General features: G+C 29.6%; 2 protein-coding genes across 2 annotated transcripts; one reads left to right on the top strand and one right to left on the bottom strand.

The window, feature by feature from the left end:
* Positions 1–10476: 10476 nt before the first annotated feature.
* On the top strand, positions 10477–15239 carry LOC108334136 (mitogen-activated protein kinase 19). The gene is made up of 10 exons (XM_017569795.2): positions 10477–10859; positions 11535–11943; positions 12053–12180; positions 12303–12362; positions 13026–13175; positions 13303–13458; positions 13730–13941; positions 14044–14145; positions 14294–14457; positions 14636–15239. Exons 1-10 carry the CDS (start codon positions 10836–10838, stop codon positions 15049–15051), a joined length of 1821 nt encoding a protein of 606 aa, XP_017425284.1. The 5' UTR covers positions 10477–10835; the 3' UTR covers positions 15052–15239.
* A 5357-nt stretch (positions 15240–20596) lies between these two features.
* On the bottom strand, positions 20597–23464 carry LOC108334478 (protein SRG1). The gene is made up of 4 exons (XM_017570343.2): positions 23126–23464; positions 22410–22657; positions 21913–22237; positions 20597–21052 (listed from the first exon to the last, which is right to left on the bottom strand). The coding sequence occupies exons 1-4, from the start codon at positions 23384–23386 to the stop codon at positions 20798–20800; spliced, it is 1089 nt and encodes a 362-aa protein (XP_017425832.1). The 5' UTR covers positions 23387–23464; the 3' UTR covers positions 20597–20797.
* Positions 23465–25196: the final 1732 nt, after the last annotated feature.

Raw genomic sequence — 25196 nt, 5'->3', positions numbered from 1 at the left:
GCATTTGAAAGTGAGACCAGAAAAGAGAGAGGAATAAGGGAATTATTCATGGATCATCTACAAACATTAAATTAATATGTTACTTTAAAGTTAAAATTATATCAATTTTTCCTTTGGGTCTGGATATAGTTTGAGGCTCCATGTTTGATTTTGTTTATGGTGCTTAATATTATTGACAGGATGATGAGGTGGGAGGTAGGAGGAGGAGTTGTGATACTAAAGAGTATTTTGATTCTTTTTCCTCTGATAGTGTTGCTTCTTCTTGTATGCTTTGTGGTGTGAGATTTCATCCCATCATGTGCTCTCGACATCACTGCCGGTTTTGTGGAGGAATATTTTGCGGTGAGTGCTCTAAAGGGAGGAGCTTGTTGCCATCAAAATTCCGAGTTTGTTGCTATCACTGTTGTGTTTTCCTAAAGAAATATGATTCTTGTTTCATCAACTTCCTATGAATATTTATATTTGAATTGGAATAGCTGTAAACTATAGAGATGTTGTTTGTAAAAATAAAACCTTTAACCAACCCAGAAGTCGAAAGCACTGATCTTTATGAAGAAATCTACCATAAAGAAAATGAAAAGACAAACAGGGGCAGTTTTGAAAGCACTGGTCTTTATGACCTTGCTGACATTCAAAATCACACCAAACTGAGCACTGCTTTTGAAAGCCTCGCAAAGGCAAACATGGCAGTTTTGAGCACAGACTTGATGTCAGAATAGCAAGTATCCTCTGGCATGGTGACGGTGCTGCCATTGGTGACAAAGGACAAGCAATCGACCATGGTGAGAACAAGGGTTGAGCAGTCCATAGACGGTGTTGGCGCTTGAGGGGATGGTGCGCTTTATGCTAGATCAATGGCACATAGAGCCATGAAACACACCATGAATGATAGTTTTGATGCCATTTCTGGAGAGAGAAAAATGAAGAGAGAGTGAGGGAAAAGGAGAAGTGAGAGAATGGAAGATGAGGTGCTCCGTCGGCGGAGGAGAAGAGGAGTTCGACAAACGCGCCCCCGACAACGGCATTTTTTAGTTTGAGAGGGAGAAAGGGTGTGTGTCTGGGGAGTGAGGGTTTGAGGGTGGGAGTGGGAAGAAAGCAACTTGGGCGGAGGAGCGGAAGAGGTGAAAGGTGATCAATGGTTGGAGGGAAGAAGAAGCATCGGCGCCACATGGATTCGATGATTTAAAACACATCACCCATTCAATTTTAATGAACAATGCCACGTCATCAAAATATAAAATACAGCTCAGCTAAACTTAACGCCGTCTGAGAGCACTTAACGATTAGGGTAAAATTGGCTCATTTTTACAAAAAATATGACCCAATTGAGACCGAAAAAAAACCGATGACCCATTTGAGATTCCCATATAAATACGAGGACCATTCGAGGGTTTAAACCTATATTAAATCACTTATGTTATTTTTTATAAATTAAAGATAAATTAGTTAACTTATTCGTCTAATGATTTATCTCATAAAAAACATGAAAATATTTGAACTGCATATGTTTACAAAAATGAAAACATTAATGTCATCTCTCTCTTAGACTCCAAGGAATCACTCGTTGATCCAAAAAATCACCACAAACTAAGATAGTCACTCTCCTACCAAAGTCTATGAAAAAGTTTGCACTCCTAAAAAAGTTGAAAAACTACTAACATTTTCATCCTAACTTCCTCTAAAAATATTAGCACATGAAGCTAAACTAGACAACCCTTGGTTGCACCATAAGTATTCACCTTGAGTCTAATAGATGGAACTTTCCATATTACATCCATAAATGAGTCCACTCTACCTCCCTAGTTTGAATATCGAAAAATTTCAACACCAAAACATCAACAATATTACTCATATGTTTCATAGATTTATTCCTAGTCATATGCATGAACTTTTTATTTTGAAAATAACTGAAGAAAATACAATTATTGGATCCTGAAATCTACTATGATTTCTCATCCTCCAAAAATGCAATTGGATTATGAAATCTACTATGATTTCTCATCTCCCAATCATTTAGATATTCACAATAATAACGACTACTTTGATCACTTTAAGTAAATGACTAAAAAAAAACTTCAAAAATTGAACAACCTCCAAAGGCTAAAAAATCACGCTTTAGGCCCCTAAAAAGACGAACACACCCAAATACATAAAAGAGACTCTTGATTGCAAGAAATAAGTCCCTTGTGGTGTCTAAAAAAAGAAGCAGAAGTAGAAGTAATATAAAAATGACTTTGATCAAAGAAAATATCATACTCATGTAAGAAAGATTTTAAATATTATAGGATTTTGGTATCTTCTCTGCATAAAACAAATATATCATCAACATTACACAACAAATTGTATCCCCCGATAAAACTTTACACTAACAAATAATCTAAAGCTATCTATTTGATTAACATAATATCTTATATTTTTTGAAACATTAATTAATTACAAATAGTTAGTGTGAATGAAAATTAGTTCTCTTTGAAGGAACTGATTTTTAATAACATAGCAAACTAACTTCAAATACTTGCTGAATAGGGTATTTATATTTAGTATTTAATCGTGTTTTAAATAAGATAGTTTAAAAAAATGTATAAGGAAAAAGGAAATTGCGTGTTTAACTCACTCCATTTTTAATAATTGAGTTGGTAGTAAATACTTGATTTTAGGACAACTAAACAAAACAACGTTGTAAAAGGAAAAAGATAAATCAGAGTTATAAGTAATAAATTTTACTTTAGTTTAGCTTATTTCTACCTAATGAAGATTTTTTATAGACAGAATAACTTTTAAAAGTATATTTAATTCCAACCACGTTTATGTTGTGGAAATATTGTTTTCTTACCCTACTTTAACGTGAATGGTGTCGGCGGGAGAATCTTTATAGAACGCAATTAAATATAAAAAGAAAAAAGGGAGTTTTAAACCTTTCTTTCTAATATAATTGTGTGCATTTTTTATGTGCTACAAAGTTTATATAAAGGAAAAATGGATTTTATAGAAATGGAAGAAAGTAAAAGTTACTTAATTTAAGCGACCGAATTTAAATAATAAAGTGTATCATATTCCCTTTTTTTGAAAAATACAGAAAATAGTTTCTTCACTTAAAGATTTGACTCCTAACGTTTTATAAACGATGCAACATAATATCCTTATAAATTTTATGAAAACTAGAGTGTAAAATTATAACTAATTCATGTTTTTAATATTAGTTAGTTCGTAAGGTAGGTTATCAATTATTAATTGATGGTTTCTAATCTATAAATTTTGAGTTGACAAGTTAGCTTATCTTTTTTATTTATAAATAGTTAGTTATTAGTAAATAAACTTTAAATCTAAAAAAAATAATTTGCTAATTTAACTTATTATATTATAGTCGATTAAAATAAAATTGAATAAAAAATATAATTTTATAAATTTTATTATATAAATGAAATTTTTAATTTTTTATATGAGTTTATTAATGTTACTTAATATACTCGTAGTAGTCTTAGTAAAGTTACACAAAACATGCTATAAGAAATTATTCAAAATTTACTAGTTTGAATGGAGGAATGGAGCAACTGTATATCCTAATTTACTTGAGTGCAATAATACGGCAATGTCGATTATATTCTGAAATACAAAACGAAAGTCTCTATAAATAAAATATAGATTTTTCATTGGTAATGATTGAAAGTTTTGAAGATGAAAATTCAACGGTTGAGGAAGCAACGTTGAAGGTAGTTCGTGTTTCATCATTTTAAAATTATTGAAGGTATATACACCGTTCCTTCGCAACTTCAAGGTCCACTTTTGTCTTTTTTTGCCCTACAAGACAAAAACCGAGTTGAGATATATATAAGGTAACTCTTATTCATTTGATTTATTTTCATTATTAGTATATTAGTAATTTTTCCAATTAGAGGTCCATTTTATCAAGTTGAATTAGGAATAATTATATTATAAGGTTTTATCTATCAGCATGACTTTGATCGTTAAAAGAACCCATCAATAAATTAATAAATAATAAAATATAAAATGTAGTAATTGGTTTAACGAGAAGCAGTTCTTTGGTAATGATTATTATTTAATGAACCTATCATAATAATATGTATCTCTAATGTACTATGAATGAAGCTCTGACATGATAACTTTGTCGTGCTTTCCCATTTAGGATGCATATCTAACATGGACACACAGTCGATACATGTATGACACGGTGTCTGATACGTATGTTCATGTTTAAAGTTGTCTTTCTTTTTTCCAGAACTTCACAAGCATCTTATATTTTGTAAAAAAAATTTATGTTAGTTCTTTTCTTTACGGCAATAAAAATGTTAACAACAGACTTATTTTTTAGCAAAAACTAAATAATTTGTATACTTATTTATTACGTAGTATGCTGAGTTAAAATGATTTGATAAGGTGTGTAGAAATATTAAAATTGAAGTAGTTGGTTAAAAGTAAAGGGTTAAGACTGTTGTTGATTCATCCTGAATGACGAGGTTGTCTCAAGGTGTAGAAAACCAATATGGTGGAGTGGTGCTACGATTTGGATTTTTGCAGATTAGGGGTTTTCTAATTTGAGATTTTAGGATTTTATGTATGTGGATTATGTGATTGAGGTTGAAGAAAGAGAAAATTGAGGTTGAACGAAGGTTTCTCTTGTGCTTGCAAATCATAGGAAAAAGAGAATTCACGATGATAATGCATTCGAAATCGATAATGCATTCGCGGTTGAGTCCCTTGGATTTCCAACAATGCCTTCGACATCTATCCAGTGTAGGACTTGGACTCACACTTGGATTTCCAACAATCTCCATCTCAAAGTGAGTCCCTTCCACATTGGTACACTCTCCCTCCAGCAGAAGCAACTAACCACAACCTCGAGTAACCCTTCGTACCGTCAAACCATCGACTTTGATACCATTGTTGATCAATCAAGGAAGAGATTCACTGGAAAGATACAAAACACTAATAAAATCTGAGCCCAACCACATAAGATATTGACACTACTTTCTTAAATATATTTTTTCTTTCTTATATCCCCAATTTACTTTCAAGACAATTGTTTGTTTAGTTTTACTTTTTTCTATTATTATTTGACATTTATTTAATTATTATTTATACTCTTATTTCATATTTAAACAAATATAATTTTTTTTAATATTTGACATGGGAGAAAAAGACGAGCATTTTTTAACATTTAATACTTGATAATATGATTTTTTATTATTATTGTGATTTATATTTTTTTATAAAAAAATTATTTAATTAATATTTAGAGCAATAAAAGAACAAGTACATGTAAATACAAGTATATTAGTTTCCTAACAGAGATGAAGATGGAAATATAAAACCCATAACAATTGAAAATATGAATGAGGATAAAAAGGAAAATGATTTTTTTTTATTAAATGAGATAGTTAAACTCCTTTACTACTATTAAATATATAATCTCATAACAATTAGATATATGAATGAAAATAAAAATGAGAATGAATTTTTTATTAAATGAGATAGTTAAACTCGTTCACCACTATTAAATATATAATCTCAACTTAAAATCTTCATGTAATTAATTGTGTTAAATAATTTACATTAACTAAAATAAGGTTAAATTATAATATACAGATTCTCGTCATATATTTAAGATTGAATAAGACATAAATTTTTAAAAAATAAAAGAAAAATATTATATGCACGTGTACTTAAGCATACATTAATTATACATAATTTTAAACTCAATCGAAAACATTTTAAGATATAATATAAAACTAATAATATAATATATAATATGAAAAAAAAATATAACTAAAACATTGCAGTGAAAATATAAATAAAAAATTTCAAGAATTAAAAAATAATTTTAAAAAGGAATGTTATAAACCCCTCGAAGTTTATTTTTAACATACAAAATCAAAATTCATATAAACAAATATATATATCAATGTACACACATATCAATAGATGATTTTGGAAGCATTTTATAATTTAATAAACTAGGTTAACCGTTTACCAACCAACTATCAACTTTTAGCTATTATTAGTTTTCAACTTTCAATTAGGTTTTAGTTAGTCTTCCAATTAAGTTAACCAAACCTTAGTGGATAAATATTTTACAATCATACATAGCAGGAATGATGCATACAACAACAAATATATGTTTAATTTTTATTTACGTAAAAACTCATTAAATTTACTATACTCAACGCTCTACGAATTGGTTAGGGAATACAAGAATAATCCGTAGTTTTGTTTTTAAATAAAGGATATATGTTTTTAAAATGAATTTATTTTTTGAAATTATTGCAGTATGCAACGAAATTATTTTACTCTAATTGTCTGCTTATGTTTGGAATTCAGCATATTGATTGTGGGTGCCGATAAGTCTTTATTTTATTTTTTTATTCGTTTAATAGAAAAAAAATGATCACATCCTTAACATCATGTTCTTTATAAGAAAGAATATGATATAAAAGTAGTGAAAGTAAAGCATATGGTGCTGCTGCTATTAAAGTTAGGTGGTGTATTAATATTATAATAATGGTTATTAATGGAGTGTGACTAAAGAGTCCAATATATTATTATATTATTATATTGTAGTATTTACTAGTTATTCTGTGACATCCCATCCTCCACTATATATATTGGGATGTCACCTATGACTTGGTAAGTTCCCAAACACATATCGTCATTGTCTTACGTGTTATGTTTATAACCATAATAAATCATTTTCATAATTTCTATTTTTCTCCAAGTCAAGATTTTAAGAAATTCGGTAATTTCCTCACTTTTTAGTTCACATTATTTATATAATTCAATGTAATAAAACCATATATATATATATATATATATATATATATATATATATATATATATATATATATTTATTTATGTTTGCTACTTTGTAATAGGATATCAAATTTTAGTTGATAAAAGTATCTTTATTAAAAAAGAATATATATTTTAATCATAAAGATTTTTTATTTTAAATTTAAAATAAAAAATTAGAAATTATTTAAATATTTTTAATCTTAAAATTTAAAATTTATAATATAAAAATATTTTTATTAACTCAAATTTAATATCACATAAGTTAGTAATATATATATCTATATATATATATATATATATATAATATATATAAATAAATAAATAAATAAATAGTTCCAAAGACAAGGGAGTCGTTATCGTTTTGTTTTCCATTTTTACATTATTATGTCTTAGAAGGAGATTGAGAATATAGAATATTATATTTAGAATTGGACCCGCAACTTCTAAAAGCTTGTGGCTACTACGGTCTTACAATTTTTTTAAAATAATATGTTATTATATATCTATCAATTACATGTTCTCCTGTTAGAAATTTAAACATGATATTAAATAAAAATGGGCAAATTCATATACGACGAATAAAATTCACAAATTTAATGTTTAAAGATTTTGTGTTTATTTTATTATTAATTACTTTTATTGTTGTTGAATTCTATAATTTTTTTCAAAGACTCAATATTAGTATTTTATCTTGATAATGAATATGTGTCTTAAACAAATATTTTTCATTGTTGTTATAAAAATAATGATATAACTAAAGAGGATAATTAGTTAGATAATTGTCATTAGATAATTATGATTAGATAGTTATGAACGTTGAAGTGTTTTTTTTTGCATATACACATTTTTTATCTTGAAAAGGCATGAACTTTGAATATCTCAATTTAAAAAACATTTTTTTTAAAAGAAGTTTGAAGAGTATTGAAAAAGTACACTAAGATATAAAAACAATAATATTTACTATACTTAAAATTGTATAATTTAAATAAATAAAAAATACTCAATTCTATGTGCTTTCTCATTGAAAAATATTAGATCACTTATCTCAAATATTAGGACGTCAATAATTTTTAAACTGAAATGTAACATGAAAACTAAACTTTGGAACTATTTTTGATAATATATATATATATATATATATATATATATATATATATATATATATATATATATATATATATATATATAATAAACATAATGATACAAAATAATCTTATATTTTACCATAAAAATAACGAGTTATTTTGTAACCATGTTTAAGTTAGTAAACAGTTATTTTAATTTTTAAATATGTGAATGATAAAATTTGAATATCAGGAATGAAGTATCGTGAAATTGATACTTCAAAAAAAAAATACAATTTAGTTCTTAATTATTACATCTTAAAAAATTTCACAAATTCTAAAAGAAACCATGTTCCAATTTTTAGATGTTAAAAACCAAATCACAATCTTTGTTCTTTTAACAAGAAAATTAAGAGTCATTTACATAAACCAAAATTTAATGAAATAAAGTACTTTAATAGATAAGTTCTAGACTTTTGGTGGAAGAATAATTAAAGGTGGTAGCTGACCTACACGTGTATAAAAAGCGAGAAGATGCGTGTAAATATTATTATTACCACAGAAGTTCAGCTTTTGAAACATTTGGACGGTGACTATAGGCGAGTTTACTTTGCAACCAGGTAACTTGAACTGCTGAATTAGTATATTCTTAACCAATTATTTAACACACCAATATAAAAAAAAAAAGAGTCAAATCTATTCGTATATATAAATGGATAAATATATATTTACATTATTCATTTATTTACTTTTATGCTGAAATTTTATTTAAAGTAAGTTAGACCTTATCAAGATATTTAGCTAAATATTACTACATATTAAAAGCTTAATTATTACATTTATATATTATAAATAATAAAAAAACATATTTTAAATAAACCAAATTCAAATGTATACTGTTATAACTTATAATTGTTGATTTTTGTCATATATTAATAATTTGACTAAAATATTAATTATTGTCTTTTATGTATTTAATGGTAAATTAGATTTTATTATTACAACTAATTAATTAAAATAATTTAAAACCATTCATGCTATACAATTTATAAAATCCTTACACTAAATTACGCTGTGTTTTATATGTAATATATAAAATATTAAGGTTGAGAAAAACATTTAGTGTACTTGTTTGTATAATTTAAAAATACAGCAATATTTAGAATCCAATAGCTATGATTTGTCCCAGTTTTTGTTACTCAGAACAAAAAATTAATAAAATAAATTTATAAAATATGAATCTTTGACATTGCATGATTATTTTAATTAAAATAATATATACTATTTACTTTATATCTACTATTATTTAACTATTTTTAATCAAACTGCCGCAATGCATTGCTTCACTATTTATAATAAGAATATAGACAATTATTCTTTTCATCTAGAAAAGAAATTTTACTTGTTACATGTTTGATAATTACACCCCTCACTATTGTAAAAGGATGAATGGGGGTGTTGTCTTCCTTAATAATTTATTACACTTTTATTATCTTAACTTATAATAATAACAATATAATATGTTTGGGTAAATGAAATTGTAAAGATCAAAACTTTTTAAAGAGAAGTATGATGAAATACAAAATGTATTTTTTTTTTTAATTTTATCAGATCAGATAGTTACATAATAAACACAAATGTATTTGCATTAAGTATAATAAACACAAATGTATTTCCATTAGGTGTAACTAGAAAAAAAAACAGAGAAAAACATAAATGACAATTATGAGTATGGATACAAGTATTATATCTAATTTATGCAATATATCAGTTGAGATTTTCCACTCATTGTGGTAATCATAATGAAATGTAATGTTTAGCTTTTTCCCAAAAAAATCTAATTTATGTACAAAGCATACAATTCTTTTTAAGCTACTAAAAACATTATTATAATTTACAACTTCTATTAACGGGAGTTTATTACAATTAAATAGAAATTTTAGAGAAAATAAAATATTTATTACAATTAACTTTAATATTTCAACGTCGGATTGAAAACATCAATTTTTAAGCAACTTCGTATTCATTAGATTTAACAAACTATATAAATACCCCAACTAATATTTTCTATTAACTGAAATGAAATTTAATCAATTATAAAAATCACGATTTTGTTATGAATTTTTTCAGTACCAAAGCCGCTTTCTCATGGTAATAATAAAAATGGTAAAAATAAAGAAATAATAAAAATATAAAATGAATATAATTTTTCTCTCTCTTAAAAAATAATATAGTTCTGAATCTTGAATTTTTTTTTAGTGAAACGTTTTTTATATCATTAATTCATACAAACATTATAATTAAACATTTAAAATTGGTAAGCCTAAAATAAAGTAATATTTTTAAATAGTCATTATAAAAATTAATTAATTGAAATTATTCATGGTAAGATATAAATTAATATGATTTGACATAGGCATAAAATGCTTTTAAACTTTGGATGAAATCTATTTATTATCTATATACTTGAGGTGTCTTATAAATAGAAACGTGATCGATAATAAAAAAAATTGTTATAATTATATTATTATACATTTATTTATACTTTAATTTTATTAGACAGTAAAGGACGAATATATATATATATAAAATATAATAAGAACATTTGACCCACCTTCGTCCCAATTGTCCTTCTCTGCGTATTTGGATCTCTCTCTCTCTCTCTCTCTGCCTCTCCTCTGAGCTCAGATCCTCTGCACTGAACCCTTTCTGCTTCCGCTACACCCCCAACTTCTTCTCCTTCTCGTTCACGCTTTTTTATCTCCATTTCTCAATCTGGTTGATCGCTTCAATTTCTTGTTTCCTAGCTCAATTTTGAAGTTGGGGCTCGATCTTCGATCTGGGGTTTCGGGTTACCCTTTTGGTTGGGGAGTGAAGTTACCGACACGGTAGGTGGCCGGTGACGTTACTTCGTTTTGGATCTGTTCCAAGGAAGAAAAGAAAAGGAAGGAACAAAGAAAGAAGATGCAGCAAGATCAGCTGAAGAAGGTTGTTTCTTTCTCCACTGTTGCCCCTTTTGTTTGCACAGTTTGTTGCGGTATTGTGAGGTGACGTGGCACACGGTTGTGTTATAGAAATGGAAAATTGGAAACTGGGGTGATGGAAAATGGAAAATAAAAATAAATTTTGGTAATGAAATGAAATTGTGAACCAAATGGTCATACAACGAGTGTGTTGAGGTGTTTGCTGTAAAAAAGAATCCTTTTTTTGTTCTGGTTTCTAGATGTGAAGATGGGGTTTTTCTCCTTTGTGGTTGGTGGATCTTGCATGGTTTTAGTTTGGAGTGTGCAAATTTGGATGAGCATCACTGTTGGATTTGCTCGATTCTGCCGAATTTTGTTGATTAATGGTGGTTGTTGTGACAGAATCTTGCTCATTATTTTCAAGAAAATTTACATGTTTGGAGTCTATTTTGAGTATATGTATAATTAATATTCTTTTCAATAGTGGTATCTTGGTAGTGATGGTTTGTGAAATAATAATTTTGGGACTCGATTGTGTATTTTCTTTTTTGTAGATATGGATGAGTTTGTTAATCCGGTACATGTATATGTAGTTTGATTTTGTTCCTTCATAAATGTTTTTGTGTTATTCTGGTTAACTTCAACCAATACTTATTAGATGAATTGAGTGTAAGAATTTGTGTAATTTATTAATGCGCAGGATATCAAAGAGTTAGAGTTTTTCACTGAGTATGGGGATGCCAACAGATACAAGATTCTTGAAGTTGTTGGGAAGGGTAGCTATGGAGTTGTTTGTTCAGCAATTGATACACACACTGGGGGAAAGGTTGCAATAAAGAAGATTCATGATATTTTTGAACATATCTCTGATGCCATTAGAATCCTAAGGGAAGTCAAGTTGCTTAGACTTTTAAGACACCCTGATATTGTTGATATTAAGCGGATCATGTTACCGCCTTCAAAGAGGGAGTTTAAAGATATTTATGTTGTCTTTGAGCTCATGGAGTCTGATCTCCATCAGGTCATCAAAGCTAATGACGACTTGACCCGAGAGCACCATCAGTTTTTTCTTTATCAGATGCTACGTGCATTGAAGTATATGCATACAGGTATTTGCGCTTTCATTGTGCGACATTGATATGCATTCTTTTCACACTGTTATATTTTCTTCAATAATTGCGCCAAGTTTCTTCTAAATGATCTTATGTGTGGTTGCAGCTAATGTATATCACAGAGACCTTAAACCCAAGAATATCCTGGCAAATGCAAACTGCAAACTGAAAGTTTGTGATTTTGGTTTGGCTAGAGTTGCGTTTAATGATGCCCCAACAACAACATTTTGGACGGTACTGTTTTGTTTTGATTTTAAATTTGGATTGCAAGTAGAGCATATGGGAGTTATGACTGTTTCTGAATATTCAAAAGTAATATTGAGTTTTCTCGTTATTTCTTCTGGTCCATATTGCAGGATTATGTTGCTACAAGATGGTACAGAGCGCCAGAGCTGTGTGGCTCCTTCTTTTCTAAGGTATATAATTTGTCCAAAATTTATGTAATATAGATCATTTATAGAGGCATATATGCTTATTTTTAGCTGCAAGGCAGTATTGATATTATTGTTGAGACTTGTTTGAGTTAATAACAATTTTGTGGACATCATTATTGCATTTTGTGGTTGGAGAGTAATGTAGAACTATGAAGTTGAGTATCATGCACATGCTGAATGTCTAGTATGCAATATAAATGTTAATAAATTGATGGGACATTTGGTTAGATTTTTCAAGAAAATATTTTTAGGACCTGAGTCCTGACATCTAGGTAGGCATGTAGAGGAGGTTAGTATTGGGCATTGCAAGGTTTGAAAGTTCGTACCATATATGTTACTAATATTTGCTGTTTATCATTTTAGTTTCCCAGAAAGGAGAAATTGGAAACATAGTTTGCTTGCATGGCTTGTAAAGGTGTTGCCATTATTTCTGTATGAAATGCTTTGTGTGTTTTATAGTAAACAGTAAAGCCTAGATTGTAATAATTCTTGTTCAGGGAGGACTATTGATCTCTCCTGGAAGTTGATTTTATCTGTCCTTCAGGTAACTGTGTCAGTTTGTCTGTTTCTCTGAAGTGGTTTCGTTGGGATGTGTAATTGCACTTCTTCTTTAGTATAATCATTTTCTTGGAATCTTTTTTGCAGTATACACCGGCAATTGATATATGGAGCATCGGATGCATTTTTGCAGAGGTGTTGACAGGAAAGCCACTATTTCCTGGAAAAAGTGTTGTGCATCAATTAGATTTGATTACCGATCTTCTTGGGACACCATCTCCAGAAACTATTGCAGGAGTATGGACTTCTTTTTGTTTATCTTTGACTTAATCTTATTATACATTTGGGCTTGCTAGTGTTGTTACTTTCATGAAAAACTATTTTAGAAATATCTGAGAGTTACTTTCATTTTGAATTTATGCAGGTCCGAAATGACAAGGCTAGGAAGTACTTGATGGAAATGCGGAAGAAATCTCCTGTGCCATTTGAACAGAAATTTTCAAATGCAGATCCATTGGCACTGCGTCTATTGCAAAGGCTTTTAGCATTTGATCCAAAGGATCGACCAACAGCTCAAGAGGTATCTGTTTATTTACAATTCCTTTATATTGTTTTTTTTTTTATCAGCAAAAGGAAAAATATGTGTTGATATGAATATATACAATGTACAAGATACAACAGAAAAAAACATATTAGTGGTAAGAACCATAATCTGTATTACAAAAGCATCCTTATATTGTACCCCATTTAAGGTGAATATAGTGACATATATTCAGGTTCACTGTATTGAAAGTTACATTTTTTATTCAATATAAATCTGAAAGAAATCATTATGCATCTATCGTTGGCAGGCACTATCCGATACATTCTTTAAGGGTTTGGCCAAAGTTGAGAGAGAACCGTCGTGTCAGCCAATTTCACGATTAGAATTCGAGTTTGAGAGGAGACGGGTGACAAAGGACGAAGTTAGGGAACTAATATATCGGGAAATACTGGAATATCATCCCCAGTTGCTTAAAGATTACATGAATGGAACTGAAGGCACTCACTTCCTTTACCCTAGGTTGGAGCTTATACTCGTTGATTTTTCTTACTGATGTGCAACATAACATAATGTATACATTACATTCAATGCTTATTATTTACGGAGATATGTTATTTGCAGTGCAATAGATCAATTCAGAAAGCAATTTGCTTATCTTGAGGAAAATCATGGTAAAAGTGGTCCTGTGATTCCTCCAGAAAGGAAGCATGTCTCCCTTCCAAGGTAATAATGCCAACTTTTACTGACCATGTAATGCTTTGTAATTACTGTATTTAGTTTGTGGCTCTAAGTTTTGGTTCCCATGTTAAGTTTGTTACTTTTTTAGGTGAATACTTTGTGATGTATATTAATTTCCATTTAATTTGTGAAGGTCTACTGTTCACTCTAGTACAATTCCTCCTACTACGCAGCCATCTTTTGCTTCATACGAGAGCAAGCAAATGGTGGCAGAGGCATCAAAGATTTCGAGATCAGTAGAATCAAATTCTGGAAGTCAGTTAAGGAGTTCGCGACCTCCGCCAAGAGTGCCAGCAGGTATAAACTATATGATTAATGTGATGCTACCTTATCTCTTGTAATGAAACTAAACTAAATCATTAGAGACAAACATAAATAATAATACTACTAGCTAAGGAAAGCTCAAATCCTTATGGCACTGTACCTCGAAGCTGATTTTGAACTAGATACTAATGTTTTTCTTTCCTTGCCACAGCCAAACCAGGTCGAATAGTAGGGCCAGTTCTGCACTATGACAATGGGAGAACCATAAAAGATGCTTATGACCAAAGGATCTTCTACCGAAACTCACTTCCTCATGCCGTCTCTCCACACTGTTTCCATAGGGTGCAACCAGCTAACACCAAAGCTACATCAGAAACATACAAAGATATTTCACAAGGCAAACATCAACTCTCTTGCCAGCAGTGTAGCATGCCAGCCAGACCAGCTATTGATCTTAACACTAACCCATACTATCAACAGGGGAAGAGAGACCACTTAAATGATCCTGTTGGTTCCATTGATGCAAAACTGCTGCAGGCACAATCTCAATTTGGTGCAGTTGGTGCTGCAGCAGTAGCTGTTGCTGCTCATAGGCATTCAGGGAGCTTTCACTATGGATTGTCATAGGTTCTAAGGTTTAAGAGGGTCGCATACAATAACCTGTATGCTTTTTATGCCTAGGGTTGGAAGGAGGTTGATCAGATTTTAGACGGGTTTAGTTCTGGTAAGGTTTTCCACTTTTGCTTTCAGATTGCCATCATTGTAATTATATGTACATCATTTAATTGATTAATAAAAAAATTGATTGTTTCTCACTCCCTCCATGCAAAAATTATCTAAGAAAACTTAAAATTTGTAAATGAATTTCCCTCTTGATAATGTATGCTGAATAGATGTTGGCAATGGAGTTTTAAAGAGTTATCTTCTTCTACACAATCTTGTGCTTTAAACAAGATATTTTTGTGAATTACTTTGCTTTGAAGCCATTTTTTGTGACTGCAGTTAAGGTGTCCATGTTGCCACTTTTGAACATTACCACCCATAAATCCCATGACATTTGAACTTCTGAAACCTCTAATTTTTCTACTCTAGTATAACTCCTTCCAAGCTGGGTTTGTTAGCACTCTATCACATAACAGGAAAGTTAACAACAAAAAAATAGATATTAAGACAATTTTCTGCCATTTGCGTTACTTGCATCAGTTACAAATTTTCAAATAATACTTATTACGAAAAAGTAAAGAACCTGAAATGCATTTCTCATTAGATTCTACAAAGGATGTACCCCTTCTAATTATAATAACTAAAATATTTAGGAGTATACAAATCCAAACCAAAAAGAAAAATGAAAAAGAAAGAAAAGAAGACAAATCTTATCTTTATCCTTAAAATTTGACAAAATTTTCAATCCATTCCCAAAATTCTTTAGTTTCAATTCTCAAATCTTATAAAATCGTTTAATGTAGAGTTGTCAAAACGGGTAACTCAGCTTGATCCGGCCTGATCTATCACGGGTTGGTCACTTAGTGAGTCAACCCAATCCGACTCACTTATTAGCGAGCTGAAAAAATTCGAACCCAGCTCAACCCACCACGAGTTGGTGAGTTAAACGGGTTGGTTCACTGCTCATTTGATTATAAGTTTTTTTAAAATAACAAAATTAATTTTTTTAATTCAAATCTAAATAAATGTTACTCTAAAACGATGTTAAACTCCAAAGACAATTCTAAATAAAAAATAAGTATCATACAATTCAAGCGTAATCCAAAAACATGTACAAAAAGGCTAACAAATAAGTTTTTAATATTGTTAATTTTTGTCTCACTTGTCCATTTATAATATTAGAGTCTTAAATAAATAAATCTAGTTTAATGTTTTGGTAGGTCCCTATTTTCGTCCATAATCTTAAATAGGTCCCTTTATTTTTCCGCGTCTCAATTAAGTCCTTATTTTTGTAAAATTGAATCAAATAGAGGCTTTCTGTCAAATTGAGAAGACACCGTTAAGGAGGGTGTTACATGGCATGCTCACAGTGTGTTTTTAAATGACGTGGCGTTAAAAATGTGTGTGAAGTGTATTTTTTGAATTTGTGAATTAATAAATGGACTGCAACGAGGGGAAACAAAATATAAATAAGGGCAAAGTGGTCAAAAGGATGTAAATTAAGTGCAGCAGCCCCTCTCTCTTTCGATTGCCAATTCAAAATCAGATTTGGGGAATAAGATTGGGGCTTCATATTAGGGTTCGTGAGAAAAAAAATCGTTGTTGTTCGATTGGAAGCGCGAGGGTTGGTGGGAGAAGTTGGTTCTAACATTAGGGTTCGTGCAAAGTTCAATCAATTTCACAAATTGGGATATCAATTTGGGGATTTAGGGTTCTATTTGACGCGTGAGGTTTTGGTGCTCTATATAATGAGTTAGGATTGGGTGGGTTGGAGATGTATCAGGGAAAAACAAAAGACTGTCATAAAATTTCTTACTGCACAGTGTTCAAACAGAATAGAATAGATGCTTCGCAATCATCATCATCAATCATCAATCCAACCTTGTCAATTAACCACACTGTATTTTTGTTTGTTTGGGTCAAAGCTCGTTAAATAATAGAAGAAGGCATTGCAAAAAAAAAAGGAAAGAAGACAAAAGAAAAGGAGTAGAGAAAAAATATAAGAAAAATCCAAAAACTGGAGTTTGTTTTAAAAAAGAAAAATAGAGAGGTGCCCCACATCATCATACCCAGACAAAGCAAAGCAAAATCCCAAACAAACAAACTCCTCTGGAACATTTCGATCCCATTCGAGGAAAAAGATTCAAAAAAATTGGATCATCTAGACGGTTCCACAAATGGGATGACCACTGCTTTCCAAAAGATGCTCTCCGTTTGCTTTGTAAACTGCGACCAAAAACCAGGATTAGATAAATTTTTACAATTCAGATCTGCCAATAGAATATATTCCCCAAGGGAGTATCAACTCTCCAATCCAAGTTTCAAATCATGGCTCCGGTGTGAAGATGAAAGATGAATGGCAGAATCGGTGGAGAGGGAGAAGTGGCTAGTGGAACTTTAGGAGAGAAGCCTAACATGTGAAAGAAGAAGCTCTAGGGTGGGTGGACTGGGGCTCTGATTTTTTTAATTATAAAATAATCTAAATCCACATCATTCAGCCACGTCAATTAAAAATATAGTTCACCATGCCACATCAAGTATACGTTAACGTCGTTAGGTCCAATTTAACGGTAAGGGTTTAATTGATGAAAATTTCACAAAATAAGGACCCAATTGAGACGCCGAAAAAGAAGGGACCTATTTGAGATTCTGGACGAAAATAGGACCTACCAAAACATTAAACCTAAATCTATAATATTTTTCTCTCTTGAAACATCTTCTTTATCACTATCTACAATATAATAAAAAAATGCTAACTAATAATATTGAAATACAAAATAATAAATAATTAAATTAAATTAGGTGGGTTGATGAGCTAACTCGGCTCACCACGGACTCAACCCGGTGAGCCGGATTCTAAGTGAGACGGGTTGAAACTAGTCCGCATAAAAAAATTACAATTTTTTCAAACCCAACCCGACTCAATTTCATGATAAATCACGTTGGCTCGTGGGTTATAATCCATTTTGACATCACTAGTTTAATGTCATCATTTCCATTAACGTAAATTTTACGAAGGAAGTGGTGAAAAGTCAATCCAGCACATCCATGTAGGACTGAGTTCAAACAATATATAAAACTTTGGAACGAATTTAGAAATGAGGGTTTTATTAAGTATTTGTTCACCCATATTCTTCAACTACACAAAACGAACTGAGCTGTTTCTAAAGATTAATTAATACATGCAATAATATTCATGGACTACACAATACATTAAACAAATCCAATAGAATTGAACGTAAATAAAATTGATAACTAAATGAAATAAAGTAGATTTTTTCGTTGTTATTTGGTTAAATTTTCAATACCTATTATTGACAATAAATTTCACATTTAATGCACCTACGTAGATACTTTTGGTGTAAATTAAGATATTTTTAACCAATGGCTGGATGCTAGTTTTTTCATCTAAGATATTTTGTCGTTATTTGTAATATGTATTTATGGCCATATTTTCATAAAACCTTTTCTATTATCTATTTGAAATAACTTTCTAGAATTTTCAGAATATGATTTTTAGAATGAATTTTTCACAATAAGATTTTCCAAAACAAAATTTTTAGAATGCATCAAATATATGGAACAAATATTCCAGAACAAGATTTTCAAATAAGCTTTCAGAAACGTATAATATCTTTTGGAATGAGTTTTTTGAAATAAGCTTTTTGGAATATATGAAATGTATTTTGAAAAAAGTTTTTGGAACGAGCTTTTTTCCATGTGTTCTCTCTCTTCTTCTGGTGGTGTGATGTAATGAGAAAGAATATTTTAGTCTTTTTCTATTAAATGGGTTTTGCTTTCTACACTCCCATAATTACCGCATATATCTCCATAACTTTTGTTGCATCTCCATGACGATCCAATGACTTCTTTGGATGCTGTGTCATTTACTTGCAATTTGAGGAAATCATTGTCTAGTTCTGACTTGTTAGAGTCAATAATTTTAGTAAATTATAAATATTATTATAATTTACAAATTCTATCCTCTTTAACTTGTGTTTAAGATGATTCCTTCTATCCAACCTCACTTTTCTGTTTTATTTGAGCACTTTATTCATTTTTTTTAATTTATTTCTATTTATTTTCTAGTTATCTGTCATTGTAGATTTAACAGATAATAGTTAATAATTTTAACAGATAATAGTTAATAATTTACTATGCTATGTTAATTTTTTTAAGAGACTTTCGATCATATAATTTATTTATATTAGCAAATGCTTTTGTCGTTTGATTATGTAACTACTTGCTTACTGTATAAGTAAATTTGATGATTCAGTATTTACTGAATTTAGATGAGGACCAAAGTCATTGTATTTTTTTTCTATCCAAATACAACATACATAGCTTAGCCAAATGTAGAGAAGATGAAACATTATGCGGTTTTATTAAGACACGAAGAGATTAGAGGCTATAGTTGAGACAAGATGCAAACTATTAGACACGAAATAATAGAAACCACAAAACGTTAGACAATGCATAGTACTAGATGTTATAAAACAAAAGTATGAGACCTTACAAAAAGAACAACTGTATTAGATGACTCAAACACAAGAATATGATACAATGTTCGATTTTATCATTAAAATAATTAAATTTAATTCAATGGGATAGAACTTTATCTTTAAATTATTTGGTGAAAATTGATTTTATCTCTACAAACCGCCCGCTTGATTTTGGAATTAAAATAATCCAACCACCAAAGATAGATGAATCGGTTGCTGCTTGCTCGATCGTGTTGTTTTTCTTTTTCAAATTCAATTTCTACTGTTCCAGTACAGTATGCTTTCATTGGGACTCTGCTTTTGATACTAAATTATGTGCACCCCAGTTATTTGACGAAAGAACCGTAAGCAAAATCGCAAACTCAATTAAGAGAATAAACCGACCAAATGTTCAACGATTTGCGCTTGCATTTCAACTCCTAATCAACACGTGCTTACGCATTAATTTCTTCCTTCACCGATTCACTCCAATCAGAATGTTAAATTCTAGGTGTCACTAATTGAATGATTTTTGACAATTCACATCCATCTGTTAAGATCATAAAAAATATAAAAAAAGAATAAAAATATAAAACGTTACGATATAGAGGTAGTGGAAGATTCTTGACCTTAAATTAACAATTCACACACGTATCGATGACAAAGTTCTACTTTAACAATTTTAAGAATTTCCTTCACATAACATATCATTTATAAGATGAATAGGTTAGAAGCTTCACATAACCAAAAATAAAATCAATTTAAAATATATATGTGAGAACAAATTGTTGGATACAAACAAAATCCTACATTAGATTAAATAAAAAATGGATATAAGTTTATATACATATAAAATACCTCAATTAGTAAACAAATCCGTAAGAATTTAGTTAAAAATAAACAATATTTTACTAGTATAAAAATTTATATATATATATTGAATCTTTCTACATAAACCTTATCTTAAAAATCAAGATTGAATATTTTTAACTATAACTTTATTTATACTATACATAATATCAAGTGGGGAAAAGAACGTGCGCAATTTAGTTGGATTGGACATCAAGCATACATTTATGATATAGATGACAAATTACATTACATGTGCTATAGGACCACATTCAATATCTTACGGATGATTCACTGTGCACATTATTATACATGTAATTTTTCTACTGTGCACAAACAACACTGATGAAAAACATATTCTTTTGGTAATTTGAACAAGTTCAATTAGGATGCTCTATTTTCATGTTATCTCTGTTGGACTTTCCTTCAAGTTTTCGAGCAAAAAAGTCCTTAAAATACTGATCCACTCTGATACTCTTGAACTGTGGTGGTGTTTGCTCAGTTATCAAACATGGTGAAGGACCTATGACAGCATCTTCTCTAGGGCTATAGAATGTTGCAAATGAAAGTCTTTCCTTCTCTGAATTCACTGTTGCTCGATGCTCAACACTCCGATATGTTCCATTCGTAATAATCTATGCCATACAAAACATGCAAAATTGAAACTAAATCTCATTAGGATATATATAGACCACATGTAGAAAAAGAGAAACAATCATTTCAATGATTATGAGCGAAATTTTCTGTGATGTTCAGTTCCTATCTGATAGACTATAACAGTAATTTCATTCAATGTGCAAGAAATAACACGTCAATGTCGCTGTTGAAATTTGGCCATAGAAAATGACACATGATTTCATTTCCACAGAATGAATGCGACCTTTTCGTTTGCATGGCTTAAAATAAAAACTACAATCGAGATATCATGTTATCAGGAAGATGCAATTTACAAAATGTATGCATGTAAAAATGACTAAGTTACTCCAAACATCTCTTATTTGAGAACTCTCCGTATAACTACAAATAACAATTCATTAAGCAATTCTATAACTGAAATAAGAGTTATTTCTTGCATCTTTGAACTGTGTAATTCTACGTAAATTTGACAATGCTTATTAATATATATATCTCGATTGACTTATATAGTCTTTCTGTTGTTAAATTGTTGTCGTGATCACTGCTTGTGTTGGTGTTTTCTGTTTGCTGTGTTGATAGCAAATGAACATTGTAAATGTGTATGGACCATTACTTTTATATGGAGTTTTTTTTATCGGACTTGAACTTTCTATTCTTGTCTTGACCAAAATTAATATTACAAACTAGAAACATAAATTTATATAATAATTACAAAAAATGAACTGGACTTAACTGGGTTTCAAGCCATTTACAAAAACTAGGATTTTTTTTTTTCGATTCTAAATCTTTTCGAAAATGAAGAAAGAAAAACCCTAGACAGTTAAAGTTAACATCATAAATATGTTTACTATTTTGTTACCTCCAAGATGTCCCCAACATTAACAATGAAGGCATTAGGCAAGGGTTTAACAGGAACCCAGATTTCATCTTTTCTTATCTGCAATCCTTGTTGTTCATTTAGTTGTAAGAGGATGGTGAGAGCTGTTGGATCTGAATGATTGGTTAGGCCATTCACTTTTTCTGGTTCAGGACATGCAGGGTAATAATTCATTCTCATCATTTGTATCCCATTTTCAAATATCTCTCTTATTTCCACTTCTTCTATCCCCAATGCTTTTGCCAAATGCCCAACAATATCCATAGTTAGATCCTTCATCTTTTCTGAGTAAACTTCTAGAGTGTCTCTGCATCATGGCAAAAACCAATTACTTAAGAAATAAACATGAGTTTTTCAAAGATTTCATTAACCAATAATGAGACACAGTTCAATTAAATAAACAAACAATATCACTTTTAAAATAAAGAGATTATAATTTTTTTTCTTATAAAATGATCAACTTTTCTAATAAACAAAACCTGAAAGGAAGAGGGAGTTGTGAAAATAAGTGGGGCATTCTGGAGTGCTTTGGAAGGGCGATCATGTAGAACATATCACCCCAATCTAGCTTTTGATCTTCACTGAAAACAAATGCTTGTCCGAAACCCTCCATGTGTTCTGGAGTTTGCCAAAAAATTTTCTTCTCCGTCATTGGAAGGTTGAAGAAATCTTCCATCTCCAATTTCACTTTCTCCACCATCGATGAGCTTATTCCATGGTTTATCAGCTGTAAAACGATATTGAAATTCTAATGAATTTAGTTTTCTGAGTTCATAATAAATTTACTTCATAATTTTATAAAATATATATTTTTAATATGATTTTAATATCATGTTTGTTGGAAGTTTGATATTTGTTAGATATAAGACTAATTTATAGTATATAAGTACAGGTAAACTTTAACTTATAAATCGGTTTGATGGGATTGAGTCAGGTTTAAAATCTACTTCTTAATATGATATCAGAACTAGATTTATACCTCAAAATAATATATTGGAAGTCTCATATGTTTTAGAGATACGATCAATTTATAATATATAAATCGATACAAATTTTATTTTTTGAGATAAAATCAATTTATAATATATAAGTCGATACAAATTTCATCTTCCGAGTCAGGAAGTTCATTTCTTAACCATGTTAAAAAGTTATCAAGTATGAAATTAAAGAATAAGGAGGAGGAAATTGAAGAAACCTGAAAGAATCCCCATTCCTTGCAAACAAGGTGAAGCTTATCCAATTCAGAACTTCCATATTCTTGAGAAAGCAGTCTCTGCATGTCAATAACTGGAATCTGAAGGGTAGCAGTATTAGGTTGTTGAGAAATATGCAGCATTTGTTGTTCATGTTGAGGCTGAATGTATCTTTGTGGAACAGTAGCCAAATTTTGTTTGGCCAACTCTTGAACTGATGGTACCAAAACTGAACTTCCTGATACGTTCGAGAACTTTTCCATGATCTTAGTTTGGCAGAACCAACCTCTACTCAATAATTGTAATCGTTCTAAATTGTGAGAAGTGTGCGAACCAGACACTCATTAAATAATGCAATGACAAGAGAAATATCTATCCATGCCTTAGAGTTCCCAATTGATAACGTGCATGTGAAATATTTTTATTAAATCATTCACGGAATAAATCATGTCTTCATCTATTACAATTTTAGCATCATAATAATAGTTAAATTAAAATTGTAAATGATGACGAAAAATTAACTTAATATATATGCTTTATGGTTGTTGAATATATAAGAGAATGTAAAAACTAATTTAACTTTAATGATTTAGAGCTTCACACAAAATAAGTGTCCTAATATTTGTTTGATAATATTTCAATTAATGTAAATGCATTTCAAGATAAGATAGAATTGAATGAACCCAAAACAAATTAAAGACGCAGATAACGTTTACTTGACGTGTGTCGTATTCTTTATAAAGTAAGAGAGAGTATTTTAAACACGTGTTTTCTTATATCAGCAATAATTAATAATAATATTAAAACATAAAACATTAGGGGAATGCCTTTATACGTCTACATAAAATGTTGCAAGATAAATACGCACAAAGAGATGTGAATATGTAGTCCTTTTAAGACAGATCTTTATTTTTAAAAATTAATCTTATATTGTGATGCAATTCATAATTTTTGCAATCTATTCAAATATTACAAAATATTGTGAAGCTTAAATATTGTGAAACATTTTGATTCCTTAATTTTTTTTTGTATATATATAATTTATAAATAAATAAAAAATTGTTTAAATTTTAATATATTTTAGTTATTTCTCAAATAGACTCATGTTAGAAAGATAATCATAAAATATATTTATGACTGCACACTATAATAGATTTGACTCATTAAAATCATTGGTCAAAAATTACCTTCCGCCAACTCCATCCAAAGTGGTCTCTAGAAGATTATTCAATCACTGTTAGACACATGAACATGAGCTCGTTTCCTTCCAAATAAAGAATGGTTTTGTTTTGCTTTATTATTTCTTTGTGTTTGTCGAAGAGTTAATAGAAAATAGTAGTGATAAAGATTCTTCAAACAGTTAGAAGAGGAAACCTCTACATACAAAATTTTAAATTTTCGTATATATTTAGTGTTAATGGATGAACTATTTTATAAATATACCTACAATAAAATAAAGAAAAAAAATGAAATTATCTTCTTGATAAATTGAAATTAACTTATGCAAAACTAATCTGGGTAAATTCTTTCATATACTCCTAAATATTTTAAAACTTGTAAATAATTAATTTTAATTTTTTACCTTTTCCAATAAATATATATAAAGATATGTATCAAAATATTTTCTAACCCGCACTAGAACAAAAATGAGTTTCTAAAACTAGTGTGGAAAAAACATATTATGATATGTAAAATGGACATATTGTGACTAGTGTTTTAGCGTCAGAGGTTTGACAGTAATAAAAAGTTAGTACATTTTATGACGTTACGAAGAAGTACGTCATAATAGGTTCAATTTATTATGATGTACTTTTTGTAACTTGTCATAATATAGCTGGTCTATTATAACATACTTTCAATTATCAATCATAGTATATCCAATTTACTATGACGTAGTTCTGTTTACCTATCATCAGCTTTTATGACGTAGTTATGTTCACCTATCATAATATTTCTGATGTATTATGATAGATATTCGTTCATATGTCATAATACGTGTTATTTACTTACTATGACATACATTTACAATTACTTACTATAGATACATTGTCATGTACATCATATTGTTTTTTT

Source organism: Vigna angularis, chromosome 11, assembly GCF_016808095.1.
Source record: "Vigna angularis cultivar LongXiaoDou No.4 chromosome 11, ASM1680809v1, whole genome shotgun sequence".
In the NCBI taxonomy this organism is placed as follows: Eukaryota; Viridiplantae; Streptophyta; class Magnoliopsida; order Fabales; family Fabaceae; genus Vigna; species Vigna angularis.
Note: the sequence above shows the minus strand (reverse complement) of the source record. Positions and strands in the feature narration are given on the sequence as shown.